General features: G+C 46.9%; 1 protein-coding gene and 1 long non-coding RNA gene across 3 annotated transcripts in view; one reads left to right on the top strand and one right to left on the bottom strand.

The window, feature by feature from the left end:
• Positions 1 to 17362, bottom strand: part of MME (membrane metalloendopeptidase) — a 29646-nt gene extending 12284 nt beyond the window's left edge. The window contains exons 1-12 of one of the 2 annotated variants that reach the window (XM_032698485.1): positions 17282 to 17362; positions 14488 to 14655; positions 13378 to 13413; positions 9738 to 9899; positions 8744 to 8824; positions 7916 to 8011; positions 7693 to 7811; positions 7018 to 7083; positions 4389 to 4523; positions 2925 to 3026; positions 1115 to 1251; positions 919 to 1012 (exon numbers count right to left, since the gene is read on the bottom strand). In XM_032698485.1, the coding sequence (XP_032554376.1) occupies positions 919 to 1012; positions 1115 to 1251; positions 2925 to 3026; positions 4389 to 4523; positions 7018 to 7083; positions 7693 to 7811; positions 7916 to 8011; positions 8744 to 8824; positions 9738 to 9899; positions 13378 to 13413; positions 14488 to 14647 (1188 nt within the window). In that variant the 5' untranslated portion in view covers positions 14648 to 14655; positions 17282 to 17362. Of the gene's footprint in view, positions 1 to 918; positions 1013 to 1114; positions 1252 to 2924; positions 3027 to 4388; positions 4524 to 7017; positions 7084 to 7692; positions 7812 to 7915; positions 8012 to 8743; positions 8825 to 9737; positions 9900 to 13377; positions 13414 to 14487; positions 14656 to 14854; positions 15017 to 17281 lie in introns of those variants that run through there. The other variant, XM_032698484.1, reaches the window with a different exon arrangement.
• LOC116791957 overlaps positions 1 to 27362 on the top strand; it is a 41399-nt gene that overhangs the window by 13738 nt on the left and 299 nt on the right. The window lies entirely within an intron of this gene.

Raw genomic sequence — 27362 nt, 5'->3', positions numbered from 1 at the left:
TGTCAGAGGAGCCTCCTCGGCCTCAGATACACACACTGAACTCGTGCTTGTGTTTAGGTCACTTAGGTGGGCTCACTCTGGGATGGGAACAGCAGCCACGGGGTGGGGAAAGAGCAGGATCAGCAGCAAAATTATTTATCCTTTTGAAACAGGAAAGGTAGAAGAAAACTACTGTAAAAGCTAAAATGGGAGAGGTTGAAGGGGAGTGCCCTGACAGGCCACTTTCACTGGTACAGGGATCTGTGTTGCAGTTCCAGCTCTGACAGGGCCATTGTGATTAAGCAGCAGATTAGTTTCTGCAGTGCTAAGATTGTGTTTTCCACCCAAGCAGCAACTTCTGTCAGAGCCTGCCACCCCTCAGGAGCTTGTGAAGTAGAATCTCCTTTACTCTGTGTGATGTTGTCACAAAGTGCGCGAGGGCTTTGTCATAATAATGTAAATATGTGATAGCACATTATCATGGTACGTGATAGAGCTGAGTGGATGAAACAAAGAACTTCTATGTCCAGTCTGTGAAACTGCTCAGCATTTCTGTAAAAGCACTAATTATCTCTGGGATCTAATGACTGAAAAACAAGATTGGACCCCTAATGTTTGCTGAAGGGTTTGTAACAAGTCAGTCAGAACTGTAATACCCTGCAAATGAATGGGACTGTTCTGGTATCAAAATGGGGATTCATTTAGATTCAGAAAAACAAGAGCCCAAGTACCAGAGCAGTGCTTTCAAATCCACTCAGCTATCAGGCAGAAATCACATAAATTATGGATACTCGCCAGCAGAGGCTCAGCAAATACATCTGGCTTTTGTGTGCAAAATCCAAAATACATTAAATATTTATATACTACACCTACAGGAAAAAAAATATCTTTTGTGGTTCACAAAAGTCATCTTTACAACTTAGAGATGAATTTCTGCACCTTGCGGAAAGCATTCCTGGTGTCCTTGTAGTCCCGGCTGAGGCTGTTGACAAGGTCCATCACAAACCGCCAGGTCATGTAATTTTGAAGGTCCCTGTTTAACAAAAGGACACCAGTAATAAGCTGGTAATGTTTTGAGGCTTTTCGAGTTGACTGGAAAGAAAAGGCAGGTGCCAAGAATCCCTCAGACACCCACCTGGGGGAGTATTTGCTGAGAATAGACCTGAGCTTGATCAGGTAGTCGGGGTCATAAACGATGATGTGCTCGGTGCTGGCCACGTTGATTTGCACAGTCGACATGATGGCATTTATGAACTCTGACCAGTTGAATGCCTGGAAAATTAATATGCATTATTACCTGCTTCAGTCATAAACAAGCAGCATTTGGCTGTCTTTTCCAGTTTAAATAGGTTTGCATGACACAAATGCTCTGCCTTTAATTTCCCTAATAGCTGCACTACTTGTAAATGGGGTCATCTTATCGCTCTAAAGTCTGAAGTCTAAAGGGTGGAATTCAGCAGAAAGGGTCAAGACATTGTTTTGATTTCAAACTAACAAAATTTGTTGTTATTTTTTAAAGTTTTTGTTCTTCCTATCGCTTTGAAAAGTGTTGGTGATTTTTCCCAGTCTGTATCTTTGGAAAGTTTTATTGGAGGAGGTAACATCAGGCAAACAAATGTAGCTGAGGAGAGCAGAAAAGCTTTCAGGAACAGTCACTGCAGGTCTGGAAGAGGAGCAGCAAACTTCAAGATAATCTTGGGAATTATTGCTGTTCTATCCTTAGACCATTACAAGCATGCTACCAACTCCCATCATGTGTCTTCTGAGCATTTTGGAATAAATTTAAATTACTGCTGATCTGCAGCACCCCCCAGGAACTAATAATAACCAGGGCAGTGCCATTCTGTGACAGAAGTTGGTTTCTGACAAGGTGACTGTAATGGTAACCAACTGCACCTGTGGGAGAAGGTGAATTATGGAACCAATTAAGCCAGGCAGGAGGGAACCGTCAGAGAATTAAAGGTGAAGAATTTAAAGTCAATAAAATCACAACGATTATGAAAGTGTAGCAGGAATAACAGTGTTCCATAGCACCTTACTGGCCTCAGAAGCCTCCATAAAAGTCATTTAGGATCAAATATACCCATGTCTAGTAGGACATGATGCTCCTGAGGAGGCACACCTGTGCTAGCAAACCTTGAGCTGGTTTTTAGCCCAACTCTGGTGCCATGAGCTGAAGGCTGCACTGCACAAACAGCACGTGGCTGGGGCTGAGAGCAGAGGCAGGGCTGGCACTGCAGGAGGATTGTCCTGGTTTGTGGTCCTGACTTCTGGGCTCCTTTGTGCTTGCTTTGGGAATTACAGAGGGAATGTTGGAAAGTCAGGACTTCCTGTTCTGCCTCTGCAGCTCTGGATGAACAGAGAGGGGCTGGGATTCCACTGCTACATCCTTGAGCCAGCTGGTGGCTGCAGGCTGGCCTTTGGTCCTGGCCCTTGGGAGCTGCCCTGGGAATTATGGGAAGGGGATTTATTGGTCCTCTGCAAAGGGTGCAAGAGCATCCTGATGGCCAGCAAGGGTTATGTGCATGTCAGCTTGGCAGGAGTGATCATCCTGAACCCATGAGGATAACTCACAGAACCACAGAATCCCAGACTGCTTTGGGTTGGAAGGGACCTTAAAGATCATCTAGTTCCAACCCCCTGCCATAGGCAGGGACACCTTCCGCTGGATATTTTTTTCCTTTGTCCTTTTCCACTACTTTATGTTGAGGTAGAGGGCAAGATCTGTCAGGAGAGACAGCGAGTACAGAGGCACAGCCCTGTACATCCAGTTCAGGGACATCAGAAGTGGAGGTACAACTGTGCACATCAGGGATCCTGTTCAACTGCAAATATAGCTCAGCTTAGGAAAGAAATGTCTCTAACAGAAAAAAAATTCAGGCTTTCCTGTTTCATCTCATCAGTGATAAATTAGGGGTTAAAATATGGAATTAGTGATCACTCACCTTATTATTGATTTCCAATGAGAAGTTGTTTTGGAGTTGTGCCAACGTCATTTTATTGTACAGCAAAAGCGGATCATTTCTGTCCTCAGATTTTGTTGTTGCCTATCAAAGTTAATGATGAGACAATTACTGAGTGCCCCGAGGCAGTCCCCAGGAGTTTTGGCTCTGATCAGGATGCACATGATACCCTGTGTGTTCTTTCTGGATGCCCTGCTCAGCCAGGGAGCCACAACCCACCACTCCCACAGGCTCAGGGTTACTCTGGGCAATGTGCCTTTGCACCAGGGAGTTAAATATGTGCATCCAGAACAGCAGATTTTACCAACTGAAGTGTTTTGAAAAATCAGTCATGCCAAGTCTCATTTTATCCCCATCCTTCTCTTCTGCTTCCCCTTTCCTATTGTGCATTCAGTGGGGTTTTTCCGTGTTTTAACAGATTCCCAAGAGCACAATGCCAGCTCTCTTCAGTCACTCAGGCTGATGCTGAGTTTTGGATGGAGGGTTAAAACCCAAGGCGGAGGCAGCTTCCCCAGCACCAGCTGGACTCCCTGTCAGCAGCAACTGCTGCAGAGACATTGCAGGTGTGGGTTCCTTTCATACTCCTCTGTAAAATCCTTCTCCAGTGAATTCATTATTTGGTAATAGTTTCCCATCTCTGATTGAGCCCAGGGCTGTGATTCTCAGGAAGATGTAAAGAAAGTAAAAATCAGATGGTTTTAGTTTATACAAATGGTTTTCCCAAACATGTGCCCTTACTATCAGTGTAACTTGAAAAATAGCTGAAGCTAGAAAATATGTCTTTAACTAGTTCCACAGTCATCCTCAGCTTCAGGTCCTGCTGCAACAGTTAATAATCACAAGCCATGGCTTGCTCCTGAATGCCTGAGTTTCCATTTGGTTTTCTCCATGCAAGTTCACATTCTCACTATTTCTCCAAAGTCAAACTCATGATATTATTTTTCCTTTGCCCTTTCCTTTTAATGGAGAACAGTGTTTGATTAAAAATGCTCTTTCTTGGAACAATCAGCATTGTGGAGCAGCTTGTGCAGCACAAACATGACTTTGTGTTCAGGGCAGGCCAAGGGCTGGGAATCTGCTGCTCTGGGATCCAAACAACCCACGGGGAAACAGGACAAAGGGAGGAGAGGCCCCAAAGCATCTCCCAAAACTCACGCTCCAAACCACATTAAACAGAGACCAAGTCTCTCTGTCTCCTCTTGCAGGGCTTCTGTGAACAGCTCAGGGTAAAACATTTCCTTGGCAAACAGCTAACTCAGATCCTTTCCCTTGCTCCTTCCAGGACATGTCTGCGTTGGGACGTGTTCCTCTCAGGTGTGACATTCCTTTTTGGCCCCACAAAATACCACCAGCGGGTCACTTAACAACTCAGTTTACAGTTAACTTTCTTAGGTATTATGGAAAAAGTCAGTTATGTAAAGAATACATTAAAAATGTTTTTCTTACATTGGCAATCTCTTTCTCCAGGTCCATAACTGTATTCATTTCCCGAGAAATCTCATCCTCATTGACAGAAATGTTTCTTTCTTGTAGGATTAGTTTGGCTACAGAAATCATGAAATCAACATAGGCAGAACATGCCTGCAGGGAAAAATAGAAACATTTTAAAGACAAAACTCTTCAGAGCAGAGCATGCTTTGATTATAGTTAAGATTTTGTCTTTATTTTTATGAACTACAGATCTTCATCCCTTACTTAAACAGTTTAATACTGAAATACTGAAATACTGTTAGGTCACAGCTAGAAATTAACTTTGAAAATTCCCTCATGGAGAACTGTTGTGTAATTGGAGCACTGTTCAAAGCTAAACATGCTCAATGACTGCACTGTGTTTTCATTATTGCAGTTGAGACGTTTGTATGTCCATATTTAAACCATCATCCCTGTTTTTCTAGCTCACTTTAATTACAACTTCCAAAAATACCGCTTCCAAAGAGCAGTGTTCCCAGGAACAGAAAACCAGGGAATTAGCATTGTGGGAAAAGCACTCCCAGAGCAGTGAGCCTCCTCTAGTGCTTCTGGGAACAGTTGGAAATCATGGCTCTGTATCCAGAGTTAGGTATATTATAGACAGGACAGTATATATTAAAATCATCATCATCATCATCATTAAAATAAACAGGAAAGAATTCACCAAGGATAAGAATGTAAATAGGGCAGTAAATTATCTGAGATGTCCCACTGTCAAATCACTACAGGTGTCATTATATTTTATGGAACTCAGTATTATTCTAATTCCTCTTTGATTAGCCACATTCACTTTTCTATCAACAGAAATGCTGTTTTCAATATTCTTTTTAAATGTAAATTTTAAAAAATACATAATACTAGATTAGCTATGAAATAATATATGTTTTATGCAATATACTGTGATCTCCCAAACCAGTGATTAAAGCTAGGATTAATAAGGTGTGCACATCATCAGCTTTATTAATAGCAGTATTTTGGTACGTTGTGCTCCTTGGGCAGCAGAACACACCCCTGTAATGAATGTCCCACGTGCAGCCACTCCAGAACTCCCCTCCTGGGCATCCCTCCCTCCCTGCAGCAGTGCCAGGCTGTACCTGGCTGGGGTGTGGGCACTGAGCAGCTCAGAAGGACCTGCCAGCACAGTGCCCAGAGGCAGAACTGAGCTCTCAGTGCCATTGGTAATGAAAGAGGAGAGCCCATGAAACCACAGAGCTGCAACAAGTCACGACAGACAGTGCATAGCAAGCCTGGAAAAAACACCTGAAAATTCAGTACAGATATTACCCCACACCAGGAAGTCAACAGAGCCTTTCAGGCACCAGTCTGTGGACTTTGTTTTTGTCCTAAAGTGCAGCTCTTAGGTCAGGTGGCAAAGAACTCAGTCAGCTAATTCCAGATGCCCTGAATAAAGAGTGTCAGATATTCCAGAGGGAATGGCAGAGTCACTCCTGTGTGAGCTGAGCTGTCCTGTATCTCACAGGAGAAGATGATTTTATTGCCAGGTTCCACCCATGTGTCTGAGTGAGGAGCCCTGAGGGAGGCAGAGGTCGAAGAGCAGGAGGCAGAGCTGGTGTTTGCTGTGGACAGTCCCAGAGTGCAGTGACACAGCAGGAACCAGAGCCAGGAACAGGCTCTGTTGGACTGTGGGCATGGAAGGGAACTGCTCTCCCTTGGAGCAGTCATGGGAATGGGGAGGGTATGGGAACCTGCCTGGCAGTCATAAAGCTGGGTTTTCAGAGTCCTTCCTCCTCTGCTGTGCAAAGCTGATACTCAGATAGGTCAGAGATTAGGACGAGAACTGTGGAATTGTGTCCCAGTGCTGCAGCTGACACAGCACAAGGAAGGAGCAGGTGGTGCTCCCTGAGCCAGCTCCCAAAGGCCATTCCATCCACATGTGGAATACTCATGGAGCTGAATGGTTCAGGTGGCAATGACTGTCTTTTATGACCATGTGATCTGTAATTAAATGTAATCACTATTAACTGGTGGCAGGTCAGCAAAACACAAACAAACCCATAATGTTTTGTACACTTTCTCATTGCTTCTGCATTTAATTACACAGAAGAAAAGCGGGTAATTAAAGGTCACTGTGGTAGCAGTTTCAGCTCCATGACTTCAGCAAACACAGACACTGCAGCTCCCAAGGACTTAAAGCACATCCCAGATTAGCAACAGAGATACAGTGTCAGTGCTAACAGGTTAATGAGAGCATGTACCAGTAATGAGGAAAGAGGAATTAAAGGAGACCCTGTGAGGTTTCAGGTATCTGAGCAATTCCAGTGGTATCACATACTTTAGCTACAGTTGATGTAGAGGACTGTGATCTTTTCAAATCTTTCGTGCAGAAAAGTGTGTCTTTGGCTCTGAGTGGTTCTGTTTCTCTCCCCAAGCCTGTTACTGTAACCTTGGTTAAATGCTCATTATCATCACCTTTCCCTTCCAGTTTCCCTCATTCTCCCAGGGATGTTTTCCAGGGGGAGCACTGGAATCTCTTTGAGGAAAGACTGTTCTGTCCTTCACTCATGCCCACTCCTGAGGATGTGTCTGCCTTGAAAATACAGCCTAAAACCTCTGAAATGTCCTCAGTGATGCAGCCCCACCTTACCTCTTTGTATGCCCCAGTACACTCGTAGTAGTCCCGGGAAGGCAGGCCCAGGCCAGGCTGATCAATCTGAAAATGCAAACAAAAATGGAAAAGTACTTCAGGATGAAATGGCAAAGCATTGTACTCTCATTTGGGAATTACAGGTGCTGGGGCTTCACTCTGGCCATAGGGAAGTTTCTCTCTCATCCTCACCTTTAATTCTTTTCACTCTCCCTATACTTTTTGCCTTTCTTTTCAGTCTCTTTTTCTGTTACACTGCAAGCTGCTGGTAACCAGTGTGAAAACAGGTGAAGTCCAGGTGACAAAACAGCCCCCAGAGAAGCCAGGCAGTTCCTGAATCTCTGGAATTCATACATGTGAAGTGCTCATGGATCCATCTACCCAGCGACAGGAGAGACTGGCCCTTTGCTCCTGTAACTCCTGTGTGTATTATACATATCTGTTATTCCCCATCTCACTGAAAGTAACAGGGAATGAGTGCACAGAACAAGGATGTCAACCTGGAGAACAGACAGGGCACTGGGAAACAGAGAACTGAAGCTGAAACTTTCATCTCCAACATACTCTGGTAAATTCAGATCACTGGTGTTGCTGGTGGTTCCCATTTCTGTCTGTGCTTCTGGTTATTTGCTGCACTTTTATGATCAGCAAGTCCTGTCCCCCAGGGAGACTTACATGGATGATGTGTGCTGTGGAATTCTTATCGTCTGTGCCCACAAAAAAATTAATAAGGACCTTTTTCCCATATCTGGAGTTGAGCTGTGCAATAGCTGCCTCAGCTGTCCAGGCAGTACCTAAGGAAAGGAAAGGTGTGTTCAGTTGTGATTTCTGGTAAGCAATAAAACCCACAGTAATTTAGATATTTTAACTGAAAAGAAATAAGCACAGGTTGTCTTACCATATGAAGCCTCCCAGTCAGTTGATGCTACAGGCCAGTCAGACACATTTGGCAATAAACTGATTAAAGGCCTTCCACCTCTGCTATCAATGGCAGCTTTTAGAAAAAACAAAATGTGTTACCATGACATTTAAACCCCACAAATGTTATATATTATAATGAGTTTGGAACAATGAAGCTGAGAACTCTGTTTCCCCCATCACCACAGCAGCAGTTTGCTCTGATGGATGACTCTGCTTTAACATTTAATGTGAAAACATTCCAGTCGTGATGCAAACAGCATGTGCACATCCTTGCAGCTATGACATTGAAGAACTATTGTCTTTTCTCTCTGCAGAGAGCTTGAAATAATAGTTTTGAGAAGTATTAATAACATTATAAAGACTATAAATACGTGATTTAGGAAGCCCTGCAAACTGTTTTACTGCTCTTTGTTCCAGTGGCAGAGCCCAGCTCAGACTCTTGAATTAAATGGTCTCCCTGTCTTCCCACAGCCTGGTAATGCCACGGAGCTTTCACCTCGTCCCTGCTAATTTCTACAAAAGAATTAACTCATATTTAACTGAAAGGATTTGAGTTTAAATATCTGCAGCAAACTAGTAACTGAAGAGTAATGTAATCTCACCTAAGATATCAAAGCTAGTAAAGCAGGAGATACAGTGCTCACTTTACAATTAACGTTCCTATTTGACTCTCCAGGATGGATGCACTGTAGTTTTCACTAAGAATTTCTGACAGATTCTGCACAGGCTGGGGTACAGGCAGAGCTGTGTGAGGAGGTGGGATTCTTTGGCTGATGTCAATGCAGGAAACTCAGGAGACACTTACTTTCATTAATGCAGGACCTGTACAGAGTTTTTGCCTTCTGCACTGCAGGGATGTCCTCGGTGCTGGGGGTGTCGAGGACATCTGAAACACAGACAGCAGATGTGTGCTGATGGCTGAGCTGGGCTGGGAGTGCTGAGGGAAGGAGGGCACACAGCCCTGAGGGGGATGGGAAACACTCTGTGTCCAGCCCTAATGCCAGGGGGGCTTTGCCTTTCAAAAGCTGAGGGGAAAAGCTCTGGAGGTTCAATGCCTTGTGATTACATCGGTCTGTGTTAATAAGCTGAGCACAGAGGAGTCAGGAGATACTCTGTGGGTCACCCTTGGTGAAACACAAATGCTCTGACTTCCCAGGGGCAGTTTTTAGGTGGCCAGGCTATCATGTGAAGGCACAGCTGGCAAAACCAGGAGATAGGTGAAGTAAAAAAAGGATATTCAGTGTGGAGAGAGAGGTTTGGAGAGGGTTTCCTGAGTATAAACTGACTTCTTTGACTCTGTTATTCTTGCCTGAAAAAGGGAATTGTGCACCATTTGACACTGTTGCATTTTGTGGAAAAAGGAATGTTTGCAAGTTTATGGTGTGACTGGTTGGGAAATGGCTTGCCTGTTCTTTGGGATTTCTGATGGAATACAGCTATGCAGGGCATAGGGCTGCTGGGGAGCAGCTTCCAGCATTCCAGCTGGTGTGGGCACGGGCAGACCTCCTCCTCCTTCACCTGCCTGGCTGCTGCGTCAGTGCATGAGGGTCAGGGTAGGCATTTCAGTGGTTATAATAAGCAGATACCAGAAAGGGCAGGTCTGGGCAGCTCTGCCCCAGTGCCAGACACAGCAGCATAACTCCCACAGCGTTCTCCAAGCAAACAGTTTGGGGCACCGAACACAACCCCCCAAAATATCTGGTGGTATTTTCAGCTTTGCTAGAAAACCACAACTCCTTAGGATAACATGTGAAGGCAAAGAAGAAACTTTACATGGTCCACAAACAAACCCCACTGACCTTTTAGAACGACCTCTAGTTCGTCTCTCAAAATGTCAAAGTTGCTATAACGGGAGCTGGTCTCGGGGATGACGTTCTTGCGCAGCCACCCCCCGCAGGCAAACTGGTAGAAGTCCTCGCAGGGCTGGGCACTGCTGTCCATGTTCTCCAGCATCCGGGCGGCTGCGGGACACACGGACAGGGGACAGTCACACACGGACAGGGGACGGTCACTCATGGACAGGGGACGGTCACACACGGACAGGGAACAGTCACACACGGACAGGGGATGGTCACTGGGGACACACAGACAGGGGATGGTCACACACGGACAGGGGACAGTCACACACGGAGAGGGGATGGTCACCAGGGACACACGGACAGGGAACGGTCACACACGGACAGGGGACAGTCACACATGGACAGGGGACAGTCACACACGGTCAGGGGATGGTCACACACGGACAGGGGATGGTCACACACGGTCAGGGGATGGTCACACACGGACAGGGAATGGTCACACACGGACAGGGGACAGTCACACACGGAGAGGGGATGGTCACACACAGACAGGGGATGGTCACACACGGACAGGGGACGGTCACTCATGGACAGGGGATGGTCACACATGGTCAGGGGATGGTCACACACGGACAGAGGATGGTTACACACGGACAGGGAACAGTCACACGGACAGGGGATGGTCACCGGGGTGTGTGCTCAGAACGGGGGGCTCACAGATACATTCGGTTCAGAACAGGGGCAAGCCCACTTGACTGTTGTAGAGCAAAGAACCAGGAATGGCTGTTCCTGTTCCTGACTGTGGCCTCCACACTCTCCAGTTGCCTGTGTTTGCTGAGGGGTGAATGAGTCGAGGGTGCTGCTCCCTGCAGTGGCCGCTCAGTTCTAAATGAACTGTAAATGTTTCATTTTCTGACTTACCCTTCTTTGTACTGAAGTGGGGTGAAAAGGGGCATTAAAGGCACGAGACATAGCAGAGGTGAAGCTTTCACTGGAATTGTTTAAGTAGGATGTAGGCTCAACTGAATCCAGGCTATTTCAGTAAAATATTGACTTTGTTGGACCTTTTAAGTTCTTGTCAGGAAGGTTTTTCTATTGATACTTTCCTGAAGCTACACTCACTTTCTTTACTCCACATTTTACTCTAGAATTGATAGTTCCTCTTGCTGTCCCTGTTGACCCTCTTGAAGTGCCTTGTCCAAGACAACTGACCGATCACTGGTCACTGACCGATCGTGACACTGGATTCTCCAGTGAAACCCAGTTCCTTGATGGGAGTTTCCATCAGCTGCCCATAAACCTTCTGGGCTTTTTCTCTTTCCTATTCCTTTTCCACCCAGACTGCGGTCACTGGTTTACTCAGTTGCCTACCTGTACTGAAAATGTAAAGCCTTATCTCAATTACTTTTAATGATTAATTTTACTGTAGTACTCCAGTTGCTATTAATAGTTGCCAGTTGTTGCTGTAATAGCTTACAAATAAAGTAATATAACCTGTCATAACAACTGGTGACCTGGGGAGGATACAGGAGCAACACAATGTGCTTACCTAGGTGAAACAGGGGAGAGATCAAAATCCCCTGTGCTCACCAGGCATTTCTGATGTCTGAGCTCAGGGAAGTGAGCAGAGTGTCAGCTCAGCCAAAAAGTGCTCCAGTGTCCCATTCCATGATGTCTGCTGTACCACACTGCAGGGGATCTCCCCCATCCATGGGTAACACCACCATGCTCTTACTGAGATTTTACCCTGCCTATGACCAGTTGACTTCTCATTACATTTTTACTGCTGGTCATTTATTGGAAGCTCTTCTCTCAAATGCTCTATCAATATCTTCACTATTTTCCAGTGGTTAAATGCTGTTAAAGCTTTTAACAGAAGCAGAAAAGAGTGAAACCATTCTGCTCAATTAGTTTAGGCACTTCTTGCTAGCTCTTCATTTTACATTGTGCCTCATTTCTCCAAACTTTTCCTGCTTATCCTTTGGAGTTGGTTCATCACCATGTAGTCTATCTGAACTCCCTTTTAGCAGACATGTATATTTAGCTGAAAATGAGCATCCCCAGAGATGAAAAAAATCCAGTAGATAACTAAATTGATCATATTCCAAACCACAGCACGAGCTTCCATGGTGGGAGGAAAACACCTTGGAAATGTCATGAAAAGACAGTGATGACCACCTGAAATAAATCCTATATTTAGAGCGTGCTGGTGACAATGTGCAGTTCCTGAGCTTGGGACTGCCTTGGGGCTTCACCAACAGGGGCCTCCAGCAGGACTGAGGTGCTCTGGCTACTGTCTAAAATGAGACTGAAATAAAGGAAAGAGCCCAGGGCTGAACTCCCCTGTGTTGCAGAGGGGCAGTGATGATGCAGAGAACCCGTGTAAGAGTCCCGTGGTGCTCATGACACGAGACAACACGGAGCCATCAGCGTGTTCATGATGCTGCTCATGGGAGGTACCAAGGCTGAGCAACAGCAACGTGTTTGCTCAGCAGGGTGAGAGTTCAGAGCTGGGAAATGAGCCATGGTATGAGCTGCTGGTTTAGATCCCCTGGCAACCTCTGTGACGGGGCCACAGCCTTTGTGAACTTGGTAGCCAAGTTATTCCACAGGGGTGGAGAAAGAAAAAGGAATGAACGACTGCCCCAAGGTCACACCCAGAGAGGGATTTCAGAGGCCATGTCTTCAGAAGCTTCCCAGAAAAACACACCATGAAAAAAGAGCCCTGTGACAGATAGAGCAGGTGACTCCACCTTGGCAGAGCAGGGCTCTCCTCCTGCCGTGGAGAGAACTCTGCAAGGGCATGATGGAAAATGGCTTGAAAGGAGAAGGCAGAGCTGGCACAGAGCCCCTGTGAAATACATGTTGGCACAGCCAGATAAATGCTCCCTTCTCTTGAGAAATGAGAGAGAGGGGCTCCTCCTGAGCCTGGGAATGAGGTGGAGGGAGTGTTATAAAGAGAGTGGGGACATGTAATGGCTTTAAGCTGAAAGAGGGTTTCAACTTAAGAGCTGAAAGATTGCCCAGAGAAGCTGTGGCTGCCCCATCCCTGGAAGTGTCCAAGGCCAGGTTGGACAGGGCTTGGAGCAGCCTGGGCTAGTGGAAGGTGCCCCTGCCAACCTAAACCATTCTGTGATTCTGTCATTCTGTGATCTAGAAGTAAATTAGGCAAAAAAACCCCAAAACAGTGTGAATTGATGTGGAGAAGAAAACAGGCCAAGAGAACTAGAGGTGAGGGGAAAGGGAGAGCCCAGATAACAGCCCCTTCCCCTCCTAGGAGAGGATACATAGCATGGAACTCTGCATTTCCCTGGGCATTCTCTAGCAGTTCTCTAGCAGAGTTCAGATCAGCAGGTAAATGAAGAATTTTTATGCAGTTGTTACTGAAGGATGAAGTTAGCTTGTCAGACTATAAAATTTGTAATTTTTTGGACATGAAGGATGAGTTTGTAAGATCTGACAGTTCCACAGCACAAGATTTTACTTTCGTAGGAGAACTCTGCTAAGAAAATCATGTGGGGTAGCAGATGCCATGCCTGCATGTGCCATACTTGTCTGCAGAGAAGTGGAACATTCCACAGGAGCAATTTTGCTTAAAAAGACATAAATTAATTTAAAAGGTATGTATTTTCATTCTTACCTGATTTTATGCAGTCTGCTGTCTTGCAAACCCCATCTAAAAGAGAATACAATCATATTCTTAATTCTTTACTGAATGTCAATATAATAAAACCTACTGTAAATATTTTCATTGACAGTCAATTTAACTGCAGTGTACAGTAAGATAAATATGAATGGACACTTTACAGTCAGTAAGGGAATATTTATAGGATCAGGCTCTAAAAATACCATCATCTTCATCCCTTTAGGGTCATTCAGTGCTAGTCAGTCATCATGTGGAATTTTTGTGGTCACCAGAGGAAAATGTCCTATCAATCAATTGGAGGTGGGCAAAATGCTATTTTTAAAACAGAAATTCAGAGAAAAATAGCACATGGACTGGAGACAGTTGCAAAATCAGTTTGAATGTTTCAATACCTTACAGTGACAAAAGGATCTGGGGGAATTCTATGAAAATTCTGAGACATTCACTCTGAAGTCCTCTAAACAAAAAACAAGGTTCAGGAACATGAAAATGTTTCCTTTTGAGTCTTTAGAAATAAAACTTTTTTTATTTTTCATTTCAGAATGACATTTTTCCATTCCATAATTGAACTAGACCTCAATAAACAGTTTAAACAAAATTATTAAGTAATTTAAAATGAAACAAAACACTTAATTCCCTCTATAAGGAAACATTCTAGTTTGACCCCAGATGGAAATTTTAGCTTCTCTGTATTGTCTTTTCCAAAGCTTGTCAGGGTATTTACCCCTGAATGGAAGTACTTTCCAGTGTTTTGCTCTGGCTGCTGAAGCACAAAACCTCTCAGGATCACTACACTCACTGAGAGTCCCTGCTGCAAAAGGAAAAATAGGATTTTCCTACATCTCCAGGAACACGAAGGGAGCCTGGAGTTTGTTTTCTTCACCAGTGCTGTAATTGGTGGGGTTTTGCTTACTGAGGCATTAATTACAAACAGAAGTATTCCCTAGAACAAGCAGATGGTTTGTGTTTACCACAACTTTGCACGAACAAATGAACTTACCGAGAGTCCTGGTTGGAAAGAAGCAGTTTCAAGCTTTACATTTCAGATAACATCTTAAAACCCCTTCCTGTGCCTGCCCCTCCAGGGGGGTGCCGTGTACTCACCGTCGTAGGTGGCGTACAGGACGATCATGGTGACGGCCACGATGGCCAGCAGTGCTGCCACCACGGCCAGCCCGACCTCCAGGCCACTCCATCGCCCCTTCTTCTTCGGCTTGGGAGCGTTCATTTCAGTTATATCCATCTGGCTTTCTGACTTGCCCATAACCCGGTCTGCAAGGGAGAAGGGAATATTCCCTGAGCACCCACACTGAGCCACAGGTTTGGAACCTGCTCCTCAGCTACACAGCACCAAAGATGCTTTCTAGGTGAGTTTTCAGATTCTTTGTAGCGCTGCTGGATTGTCAGTCAGGAACTGTGGAATCCTGCCCTGCTGTCAGGCCCGTGCACACCCCCACCCCCATGAACATACCACGCGCTCCCTGTCATTGATGGAGAGCAGCACGGGGATGTTCCTGCCCGTGGAGGAGCTTCCCTCACACCAGAGAGAAGAGGAAGGCCAACAGACCAAAATCTGTTTTGAAAACTTACCCGTGAGGTTTAATCTGGTGTGAAAGTACAGGAGTTCACAAGCAAGTGAAAAGCAAGTCTCTCTGCTTGAATAAAAATTAACTTAATCTGCCAATTACTTATCTAATGCCAAAGGTCAAAATATGCCATTGTGCTTGGCTGTCATTTCTTAAAATATTATGTAAGCAGTTCTTGACTACAGCTTTACAGCTGGCTCTAAAAATAGAAAAAAAACTCAGGCTCTGCTGGGAGCCTGTCAAATTCACACTGAAGATAGTGAGTCTTCACAGCAATTTTTAAAGAACTGCAACCAGGCCTGTCTTTTGAGGTTAGAGCTGTGTGAAACAGGAGTCACGCAACGCTGGTGACAGTGGGAACAGGCTCGGGCTCACGGGGGGAACTCAGGCAGTACAATTTAAGGTTGTATTTCTTTTGCTCCTTAGAGGTAACTGGGCCACCTTTGCAATGCTGCTGGTGGCAGGTCTGTGCTCTCCCTTGATCTGCTCCCACCTATCCAGGGACAGAGATCCCAATTCCTACACATACAGCAATGTATTTCTCAGTATTTCACAATGGAAACTTGCAGCATTTCCTGGGGCTCTTTTCATCCAAAACAGAGCACACACCCTTCCCATTCGCTGGGGCAGATAATGGGAACACCCACATTCACCAGACCCCTCACACAAAGGTCACCCTTCGTTACAGCATTTCCCTTCTCTAAGTCAGCGAGGGACCCTTCTCAGTCTCTGCATCCATTCCAGTCCAAGAATTGAACTTCATTATTTTAAACTAGTTTGCTGTATTGCTGACTTCTTTTCATCTTAGTCTCCTCAAACTGCAGCAGTCTGTCACATAACCCAGTCTGTGCTTTTCATCTGGACCCCCTGTTTCCCTGACACTGTTCCTCTAAATGAAAAAAGAGACCATTTTACTTCCCTGTAAAGTGTCTCGTCTCCCCTTCTGTCACTACTCCTGGGACATCAGGATGCAGGAGGTGACTGGCAGTGCCAGAATCGCAGCTCTTCCATGGCTCAGGAGGCTGGAATCCTGCAAGGTCTGCCCAGCCTGTGTCTTTCAACACCTACAGGCACCAGTACAACTGCTTTCACGTGCCTCATGAGTTGCTGTTTTTCTCTGATGAGTAGGTTTTTTGGTCAAATGAGACAGTGGTTTGTGAGGCATAGGACTGAAATCCCACAGAACCAGGTAAAGGAGTGAGAAATCTGCCCTGCATTAACTGCAAGATAAAAGTTCATAGATAATAAAAAAGCAAATTAACTATTATCCCCTTCTCACTTTCCGTCATATTAAGCAGCAAAAAGAGCTATTTCCATGGTCTAAATACTGACCAGTCGCCAGAATCCCCTGAATACTCGGAGCCTCATTTAAGCAATGATGCTTATCTCCTGACTCGGGGGGTGACTTTGAGGGCTGAGAACACAGTTCAGTAGAGCAGCAGGAAACACTGCACCTTTCATGTGCGAATACGTCCCTTGCAGTCAGCTAAGTTTTTCCAAGTGAGCTAATCTTTCTGTCCCTGCAGGACTCTTCCTCGCGTCTAAAGGCGTCTGACTAATTTTTACTTGTAGTTATTTAAGGAGTTGTTCCCATCTGCATTAACGAACTCCAGGTAAAAGCTTCTTTATGTGCTAACTGCAAGCACAGCGAAAGTGTAGGAGTAATTTAAGCAGATACAAGCCTTGGTATTTTGTTTTTCTTACACTTCTCTTGGTGCTTCTGTGATTCCCCTTTGCTCTGCCTACTAAAGCTTAGACACCGCAGAGAGCTGACGATATTTTGATTGATCCTGATCTAGGAGGTACGGGGAGTTAATTAATGCGTTATCTTCTGTTTTTGGGATGGGCACGTTGAAAATCGGCTTGCGGCTTACTTGGTTCCCAGCGTTCGCTTCTACAGAAAATGCAGCACGTCACGAGAATACTTTTTTTTCTCGCTAAGTTGTGCCGCCTGTCCCGTGCAGATAGATTGGCTACAGCGGGCACGGCGGGGCAGCGCCGGGGGCAGCCCCTCGGGGGGATGCACCTCTCCCGGCACAGCCCCGGCGTAGCCCCGGAGCCCGCAGAGCCCCGGCCCCGCGGGGAGGTGCGTGGGGCCGGGCCGGGCCGCCCAGGGCGGGGAGGGCTCTCCGCTGCAGCCGCTGCCCCGACCGGCCCCGCCGGGGCGTCCCGCGGGCTCGGGGCGCTGCTGCGGACCCCGCGTCCGGCTTGGGGAGCACCGCGCTGGGGCTGCCGGCTCGGGGAGCCGCGCGGGGACTCGTCCGTCCGTCCGTTCGCCCGCCCCGCTCCCGCAGCCCCGTCCCCGCACTCACCCGCTGCGCTCGCAGGGCTCCGGCCGCGGGGCCGCCACGCACATCCCCGGGCGGCGCCGGGCGGAGGCGGCGGGTCTGCGCCCGCGGGTCCCGGGGGAAGGCGGCGCGGGGTTAGGTTTAGGCTCGGGCTTAGGCTCAGGCTTAGGCTAGCGGGGCTGTGCCGGGCGGCCCCCGGCCGCGGGGCGCCCGCATGGCCGGGACATCCGCGCCCGGGGCGCTCCCGCTGCCCGCGCCCGCCGAGCCGAGCCGATCAAAGGAGCCCTTGTCCGCCGGCCCAGCAGTTCTCTGGGTGACCTGAAGGCTTCTTCCTCTTCGCGATCATAAAAATGGGATGGGGCAGGAAACAAACAAACAACCCCCCCGCCCCGCCGAGCCGCGCTCAGCACCTCGCCGAGCCGCCCCCGGGGCAGCGGCCAGGGCAGGGCGGGGGAGCGCGGGGTCCGAGCCCCCGGAGCGGCGGTACCTGCGCGCCCGCCCCGCCCGCTCATCGCTCCCCGCGCCGCAGCCGCGGCGGGATGCGCACGGAGGGTCAGCGGCTGCACGTCTGCACGGCTCGGTGCCCGCTTCCATGCGCACCCGTCGCCTTTGTCAAATTAACGCAGTCACGTACTGCTCTGCAGGATCTCATGTCCTCATTCACCGAGTGGTTTCTCCTCGGGAGGGAGACAGCTGGGACTCCTTGCGCGGAGAAGCAGCTCTCAGCTCTGTCGTTAAGATTTCTTAACCAACCGAGTACCAAAAGATACTTGTTTCGTTCTTACAAAGTTTCATTGTAATTAACGTTCATTTTTACTAATAGACTGGCAAACATCAGAAGCAGCAATGTGAGTTGCCATCGCTCACACCAGGCACCACGCTCACTCCTGCTGCCTTCCTAAAAGCACCTTTATTACCTCTGAGACAGACATGGCAGCTGGAATTTCTGAAAGCTTTTGTTCCCAGCTACACACACGAAAACGTCTGTGGCTTGAGAGGGGCGATTTCCTCTCCAAGAAAAGTGGAAACTGAATCCCAACTTCTTTATGGAACTGCCCTGTGAGTGATCCACAGCGCAGATGGAATGGAGAGGGGAGGCTGATAACTGAGCATTGGCTGTAAAAATGAAGCACTTTTGCAAAATGAACCTCTAAAGAAGGAGGTTTTACTCACCAAAATGACAATAGAAGTCTAAAAAAAAGGGCAAGAATAACGTTTCAAAAAGTCTAGAGAACAAAAATACTGTATTTTCTTACAGAGAAGAGTGGGGGAAATGCTGATTATATCTTTTCCAGGATCAGTGTTCTAATTAATATAAATATCTCACTTTCGACCTTCCCGGCATTAATTCTTGCAGAGTTCCAGTCCGGTTCCTGGAACAAGCCATGTGCTCCTGCAGGTCACTCCTGAAATTACCTGGTGCCTTAAACAACAGCAAATCTCACCAGGCAATGTAAGAATAGAGGAGTCATTAAAAATACATGTGATTTTGTAACCAGCTGCCTATAGCACAGCCTTAACTGCAACCAAGCTCGGGAAGCAGAGGGTGATGTGTGAACGGACTGAACTAAAATGGCAGAAAAGGATTTGTTTTAAAAATTTTATGTGAACCAAAAAAGCAGAACTGCCTAATTCACCACAAAGAGAGAGAAAAGGAACAAACTCATCTGGAAATCTGTAAATAGCCCGAAGAGAACTGACGTATCTGTGAGAGACTTTCCACTCTTGTAGAACCTCGTGCTTGGAAAGAGGGAGCAGACCTTGGTGTGTGCCCAGGCCACGAGAGCTGTGATCTGTGAGTCAAGTGCTGGCATTCCTGTTTGGGCCTTTCGTAGGGAGAACTCCCACCAAGTCAACAGTGTGATATCCTTCTTAAGAAAAATGTTATCACTGCTCCTGTGGCCAGGCAGAGGCAAGGATTGTAGTAGGAGACAATAGTGAGGTGGGGTCGGCCTCTTCTCCCAGATAACAAGTGATAGGACAAGAGGAAATGGTTCAGATTCTTCCAGAGGAGCTTTAAGTTGGATATTAGGGAACATTTCTTCAAGGAGATGGTTGTCCAGCCCTGGCACAGCTGCCCAGGGCAGTGGTGGAGTCCCCATCCCTGGAGGGATTTAAAGGTGGATGTGGGTCAGAGGTGGCCTTGGCAACGCTGGGGAACGGCTGGACTTGGTGACCTTAGAGGGCTTTTCCAACCCTATAATTTTAAGGATGAGAGACCTGGGCTTCACTCTCTTAGTGGAAGTGCCCTGCAGGTTCCTGAGGGGCACGCACCTCCAGTGCCACGATGAGCCAAGGAGCACATTGCTGGTGTTGATTCTGGTTAAACACCCAGTGTTTGCTTCTCTCTTACTCACCTTCCCCTGACTCTGATTTCACCAAGATAAGAAACATAAAACCAAACCAGCAACAGAAAGTTCACCCCAGAATTGAAAGAAACAATGAAACCCTCACATTTAGAGATAAGAATAAATAGTTTGTCCTTATAACCTTCCTTTGGTGTTCTACACTCAAGTGATCCTACTGCTTGCAGTGAGAAAGAGCAGGATAAGTGTCTCCAGGTTCATCCTTTAGGGACAAGTTTGGTGGGATCTGGCACTGCTGATCCCTGGACTCCTATGGACAACCACCAGGTTGAAACAAATACATGGTAAATTTATAGAACCAAATAACACTCAGCATACAATTTAGAGAATCAGATAATGGGCAAAAAGAGTTAATGAAAGGGCATACGGTCATTAAATCGGTGTCCTTGAAAAAGAAAGGTGTCCTCTCAATGCTAATTAATCTGAGGAGAGATAGCAGCACTATCCCTTAGCAGTACTGTCCCATAAAAATCTGGCTAGGGAAGGAAGCTTCTCCAAAATCTGCACCCACGGGTAGTTAGAGCAACATAAAAAAATGGGTGCACTGATCAGCCATCAGAAAAACAAGCAGTGTCACAACAGCTCAGCTGGAATTCTCCATGGAGTGAAGAAAAGCCAAAGACCCATTCAGTTCTGTCTTCTCCAGTTGGTCCAAGCTGACCACAGCAAAATGTTAATCCCAGAATGACTCTGGGATGGCATTTGGGACATTAGGACTCGTTTACACTCCTGTGAAACCACCTCGAAGATACTTGTATTTCCTTTCAGAGAAGCTCACTTTCCAAAGCAGCAAAGCCAAGGTGCAAGGAACCAACAGCAGCCAAGTGGATGCTGCCTGTGTGTGTGACTGCTCACCTCAGTGCTGCTCATCTCCTGCCCATCACACCCTGTGTCACAGGCAGAGGGGGATGGAGAACCTGCTGCCTTCCCTCCCTGGCCTTGTGTGCTCAGTGCAGCTGGACTGGACAGAGAGCTGAGGTGTTAAAGTCTGAGCAGCCTGAGTGTTTCCCCACTGGATTGTGGATAATTCCTCATTCAGGAAAGTAAACAGTCTGGGTCTCAGAATCCTTGTTTCAGTGCCTAAATTATTCAGGTCTAATTGTATTGCGTTCCAAGGCTTTGTCCTTGCTAGGTGAGGGCCTCGCAGTGCAACTGATCTGCAGGCGTTTGCAAGCCTGATAAAACCCTGGGCTGAAAAGCTGCTTTTTATTTTTCTTTTGGCTGTTTCTGAGTTTGCCTGAGAGCCACACACGAGGCTGCAGTTAACAGTGACTTACAGGCCCCTTGGGGTCCTGAACTTCTGTGCACCCATGCAGGGAGTCATCGTTGTAAGTGGTACTGGGAAGACGGTGGGTGTGTTTTGTGGAAGAAACGGGTAAAAGTGGAAGTGATGTGAAACTGCATGTGCCATATGCAGATGGCAGGAAAGCTGGTAATGGTGTGAACACGGAGACCAGAGATAGGAGAGAGTTCAGAAGCATTAACCACAGGGCTTCCTGCACAGTGCAAACACGAGTATGAAAGCTTAGTCACACTCCTCTGGTTAACTGAAAACCACAGTGAGCAGAAACACAGAGAGGCCTTTACTCCAGCAACAACTGGAGCAGAAACTACCAGGGACATGCAAAATCCAAGGAGTCAACACCCTGCTGTGTTTCCAAGCAGCTGTCTGCACTGGGGCCCTGCAGCTCCAGGGATCCACAGCTCCAGGGATCCACAGCTGTTGGCATCACCCCAAAAGCCTGCACTTTGTGTTTTGTTGGTGCCATCATCATCTTCATCACTCTTAGGCCTTATGTCCAGTGATTTCCAGGGTGCCTTTATTGCAGAGGTGGATGTTGCCCACGAGCCTCGTGGTTGGGCAGGTGTGGGAGCAGTGGGATGATCATGTGGGATGTGTTTGGAGTGGCGAGCAGTGGGATGATCATCTGGGATGTGTTTGGAGTGGCTTTGGGATAGGAAATGCCAGAGAGTTGGGAGCAACACTGATCAAAGAGTGAGCCAGGGGCAGGAGGTGCATGGGGACCCCAAATGTGAGAGGATGTTGATTAGGAGCTTGGTGCAGTCTATGCTCTGTGTGTCTCCTGGCTCAGTGACAGCAGCTGGATTCCACTAAGGAACAAGATTAGGGCTGATAATGTGTTGCACTGCGGCACTGTTTGAAGCTGAATCATAATGCCTGGTGTGTCTGCACAAGATAATTAAAGTTGACAAACAAAGGAGCACAGGTTTTTGGATCCATGGGAGGGTTTACAGATGACTAGTCCAGGGGTTGTTATTTGAGCAGCTTTGCTCAGTTCTGCACAGCACTTCACGTGGATGCCACCATCATGGCATATTCTGAGAGCATCAGAGTAGCCCTGAGTGCTGCAGCAAATGCCTTTGTGATGTGCTTCTAATACTGGCATTTTTAAAAAAGCAGAGAGTATGGCAGAATCTGGCAGCTGGGAGGAGGGGTTGGTTATCACTGAAAGGATAGGGAGAGCATTACAGAGTAAAATATGTCCCAGAACTACCCCTGGCACTACCAGCCCTAAGGATAATGGGATTGCAGCCCTACTCCCTGCCTTGTCATTTCATTGTTAGATAATGAGAGGAACATCACCCGGTTTCTCAACAATAGAATAATCTTCCTTTTCATTGTCAAGTATCAGACTGTTGAGTCTTTTTGTTGTTTGCTGTGAAGGTGCATTGAGTGATTGGAGTTCAGTGAGTTCTTTACCTCTCGTGCACAAATCGAAGCATCTGTCCCCGTTGTTAGAATATCCCATTATTTATAACTCCATACGACCCCTGGGGCACAGCAGCGTGTGTGAGAGCACTGGGTGAATACACACACACATTGTGGCTCTGGTGTGTTGAGCACATTAGATGGCTGGTGGCTGAGGAAGCTGTTCCAGCAGAGAGAGACTCTTCAAGAGCAGAGCCTGACGTGTGTGTTCCCAGCAGGCTGGAGGAGTGTCCAGAGTGGCACAGCCACTGCTCAGGTTATGCTGTGCCAAAGGGTGGGATTGTTTTCAGTGCCATATTCTGTTAGAAAAAGGAGCCACTGATGGACTCCCAGCCTGATCCACGTGCTCAGCACTACAGGCCATGTTTGCTGGGAGTGCTGAGTACAGTTACATCAGGAAGACTATAAAGGCTGGAAGGTATTCAAAAGAGAGGAAAGAAACGTCTCAATTTAAGATTACAGGTTAAAAATATCCCTAAGTAATGTCTGGGTCGCTGGAAAACAACCAACCACAATTTAACAAAGCAGGAGGTGGTACCACCTTGCCTGGCAAAGTGGCAAATAAACCGCATTTTTCGGTTCTTTCTCACTGCTGGCACCCAAAGAGGGAGTTTCTTTTCACCATCCAAATGACATCAGCAAATAGTCAGCAAGAAAAATAAGTTGTGTTTCAATGTCACAGATTAGCTGGCTCCATGGCCCTGCACAATGAGATCATTTGAACCAAGTCCATGACTTAAATGTCTCTTTTTGGTCTTTTTTAATCTGAAATGTCAAACGACACGGCTTTTATAACATGAGTACTGTATGGAAAATGGGGAGGAAAAGTGCTGACTCTGGACTGTCAGAACCCAGAGAGCTGTCCTGTTCCAACCCATCCTTCTAGGTTACACCAAGTAGTAGATCTGGGACAGAAAACCGACAGGATTTCCTAATGTTTCCCATTAGCTTTTCTGTGTTAAAATGTGGAAGGGCAAAGCTGTGTGAATGTGAAAGTGGGAAAGCAGACCTCTATTGACTGTCTCAGTGAGGAACTGTCCTGCCTTCCCTCGGACCTGTGGCAAAGCTGGTGGTGCCTGGCTGGGTGAGAGCAGAGGCAGGACATGGCTGTACTGGGACACGGGCCCTGGTGGGGATTGTGCTCCCTGTATTCGGCCTGAGCACACTCCCAGGGAAGCAGGTGTGGTAAAGCAAACTCCTGTGTTCAGCTGACAGGGGACAGCACACCTGAGCCAGAGAATCCCATCAGGGATCCCATCCCTGCAGGGCCTGGCTGTGGCTCCTGGTGAGCAGGGAGAGCTGCTCCCGTTCCTTTGGGAAGGAGAGGGGCCATGGCATCCCAGCACCTTCGTTCCCGTGCCCCTGGCACAGGTTCCTCACAGTGCCAGCAGCGTCTGCCCCTTTATCCCAGTGCTCTTCTCTCCCTGCTCAGTGCTTTCCCCCTGCCACTCACTGTCCCCACAATTTCCCTTTGCCTTCCCTCTGCCCCTGTCTTTACTTCTCTTTTCCTGTTGGCTCTGTCCTTTTTTGCTCATCTCTGTTTCACTGAGGTTTGTGTGAGGAGGATCAAATAATTGCAGGGTTAAAGCAGACCCCTGAACTTGCACTATTTAATGGGTTTGTAATTAGGCCATGTATCCCTGTGAGAATGGGCAGTATGGGAATTTGCCAGGATTTACAGGGGGATTTAGTAGCCTGCTAAGAGTTTCCAGACCTATTAAATTCCTTAAGAAGTTTTAAAGACACCACTAGTTTTGGCAGGGAACTAGGACGTCTCTAAATACACGTAAAACTGAGAGATGAGAAGTAGAAAAATAGTTATTTTGTAGAGAACACAGAAAAGTTTCAAAGATTTTATCATTTAAAGTGCAGAAATAGATGTTCAAAATTATCTTGGTAACACATGCCTGGCTTAGAGCATATGATGTGTTTTCACTGAGAATTTATATTTACATATTTGCTGAGAGGTGAATATTAAAATACACATTAGCCAGGCACTGTGCATGCAGTGTACAGTAGGTATATGTCACTACTGTTGCTTTCTGATCCTGGAACATAGAATTGTGTTTAAAAAGTGGTGAAGTCTCTGCTTTCCTCCGTTCTACCTGTTTGCCATTTATAAGGGTCTGTGGCACCACATTGTTCGTGTGTTTTGGAGAGATCAGTGTCTGTTAAATGCCAGGTGATTTTATTGTGGAGTCCTGGTTTATTCTTACTCAAAACTCAGACAAGTACAAACTTCTGTTGTTGTTTACTTTCCAGAGAGGAAGGGAAAATGACACATAACCTAAAAATACTTTCCTCCCCCTACTCCATGTCTCAGCGTCTTGGAATAAGCTTTGGTCTTGGACTCAGTGGAGGGTAAGAAAAGACAGAAAACAAGTGGGCAGTTTTGTCACAGTAGCACAGAACTGCTGGTTTTGCTTCCAGGTTAAAGAAATCCAAACCATAATTAGCATTCTTTTCTCTGTTTAGTGACTACCCTGAAAAAGGACCACACAGCACTAAAAATTAGTCCACTTACCTGTGCAGCAAAGTGAGTGTAGAACTGTGTGTAAAGTTGACCCGTTCGGATCCAGTTTTGGATCAGCAGTGGGTTTGACTTGTGAAATTTGACTCCAAGCTCAAATTCAGATTTTCTCGTAGCCATGATGTGTATCAGCATCTCTCAGACCAGTTTGGATCCATGTCCATATCTCCTGACTGCAGCAGTCCAACTGCACTCGTTCATGCCAAATTGGTTCATTCCTGTGAAAAGTTTTGAAGTTGCAGTGAGTTTAAGTCTTGTTTAAATACAGGGAGATAAATTCAGCTGCTTCCATAACCACTGCAACATCACTGATGGCATCCCCAGTACTGAAAACACTTGCTTCTGAAAGTGCTGACTTTGAGAGGAGTGGGATAATGCCAGAGTCTTCCTTGGGCCTAATAGTTTGGGGTTTATCTCTGTCAAGTGGCACAATGACCTTTTATTGTTGTTATTACACAAGCTCAGAGTAGCTGTCCCCTGCAGGTACAGTAATTCCAGGCAATCCTTGGCTTTGCACTGTGTTTATGCCACTGATACCCAGCTCAGAGCCAGCAGAGTTTGCCTTTCTGTGACAGCAGCAGGGGCTGATAGTTTGCATGTCATGCTGTGAGTTCTTAAAATATGATCAAAACTACCAGTCTGAAGAGCTTCTGGAAAACAAATTTGCAGTTTCAACATCAAGCACAAACTGTCCCTTCCTCCCTCCTCACGGAATCAGCTTTTGAAAGGCCCAGGGCTGCTGCAGAGACAAGGAGAGCTGAAGGTTGACAGCAGCTCCAGGCAGGGGGGGTGATCCCTGGCTGGGAGCAGCCCCGGGCAGGGGGGAGCAGCCCACGGAGCAGGAGGCTCTGCCTGAGCCACCGAGGCCATTGCACAGGGGTTATTGTCCCCTCTCACTCAGGGAGATAAAAGAGATGGCCACAGAGGTCTCTGCTTCTTCACTGGGGGGGCAGGTGATGGTGGACACTGGATCTGCATTTGCCAAGCAGGGTTCCTGGGGAAGAGAATTCCTGACGTTTAGTTCTACAGGGGATAACAGCACTTACCTGCCTCGGGTGTGTGGCAGTTGCTTCTCACCATGTGTGAAGATCTAGAAAATACACTCGGTTAAACTTATTTGTGTGGAAATTGTGACATCCATTCTTCATTTCTGAGGACTGGAAATGGTAGTATTTATTTTATGAAGATTCTTATGGAATACAGTAATGTGCTGATGCAATTTCCACGTGTTTTCATAGGCCTTTAAGTTTTTCTTGTCTTAGACTACTGTTACACTTACAGTTTGACCTTCACTCCAGCAAGACTTCCTCTGGGAAACATTCAGAAAGGCTCAGAACTAACAGAATGATTTTCCTTATTTTCATCCTTTTCAGAATTATTTCTGTCCCAGCTGTTCCCGCTTTAGGTGAGGGAATGGTGCAAAGCCATGGCTGTCAAATCCCACGAGCCCTGCCTGAGTGCAGTTTCCCTTTGGTTCCCTTTATCCCGTGTGTGTGGTTTTACAGCACTTGGAATCCTTTGGCAGTTTCAGAAATAGTTTTCTCTACCTAGTGTTCCCTCCTTTTGTTGGGTACAGGGATGGTGTGTCCCTCCAGCAGCCCCCTCTTCCTGTGGATGATCCCAGCCAAGCACAGCCGTGGAAAGCAATCCCCCTCTGCCCACAGGGAATATCCCGTGGAAAGCAATCCCCCTCTGCCCACAGGGAATATCCCATGGAAAGCAATCCCCCTTTGCCCACAGGGACTATCCCGTGGAAAGCAATCCCCCTTTGCCCACAGGGAATATCCCCTGGAAAGCAATCCCCCTCTGCCCACAGGGACTATCCTGAGCCCCCTGTCCCGGGTAGCCCCTTTGGGGGGTGTTCCCAGTGGAGCACTGCTGTGTAATCCCCCCGGGGTGGGAGATGTTGATCTCTCAGCACACACAGTGCCCTTGGGGGGTGTTTATTTGGGGTTTGGCAGCCGGGGGTGACCCCACCCTCCCTGCTGGCCAGCCCGTGCCCGGAGGGTGCCCCTGCAGTGCCCAGGGAGGGCTGGGAGCATCTCTGCCTCCACCTCAGCTTGGGCCTTCCTTCATTTCAAATGCAGCACAAAGGAACTTCTCTTTACATTCTGAGGTTTCAGCTGTTTCCATTTGCAGTTTGTAATTTCTTCACAGAGAGGTTTCTTTTGCCTTATATTTTATTCAAGCTTTTCGTGACAGTTTTGGGTAAATACTGTGTTTGTTTGTGCATCATTTACAGCTGATTCTTCAGCTTTGGGCAGATGTCATTTCTCACTGACTGGTGCTCTCGTGTTTATGAGTTACATTTGTTTCACCTGAGACAAAAATCCTTTGCCCTCAGCACGTTATTGCCCTGATTATTAGTTTTTGTTTACAGATAGAGGTTTGATTTTATTATGTAAATAATATTCTGCTCTGATAAAGATGGCTGAGCCAAGTCAGAATTCACAAGACTGTTTATAAATATTTATTCCT

This window comes from Chiroxiphia lanceolata, chromosome 10 (assembly GCF_009829145.1).
Source record: "Chiroxiphia lanceolata isolate bChiLan1 chromosome 10, bChiLan1.pri, whole genome shotgun sequence".
NCBI lineage: Eukaryota > Metazoa > Chordata > Aves > Passeriformes > Pipridae > Chiroxiphia > Chiroxiphia lanceolata.
This window is presented reverse-complemented; position numbering and strand designations above follow the sequence as displayed.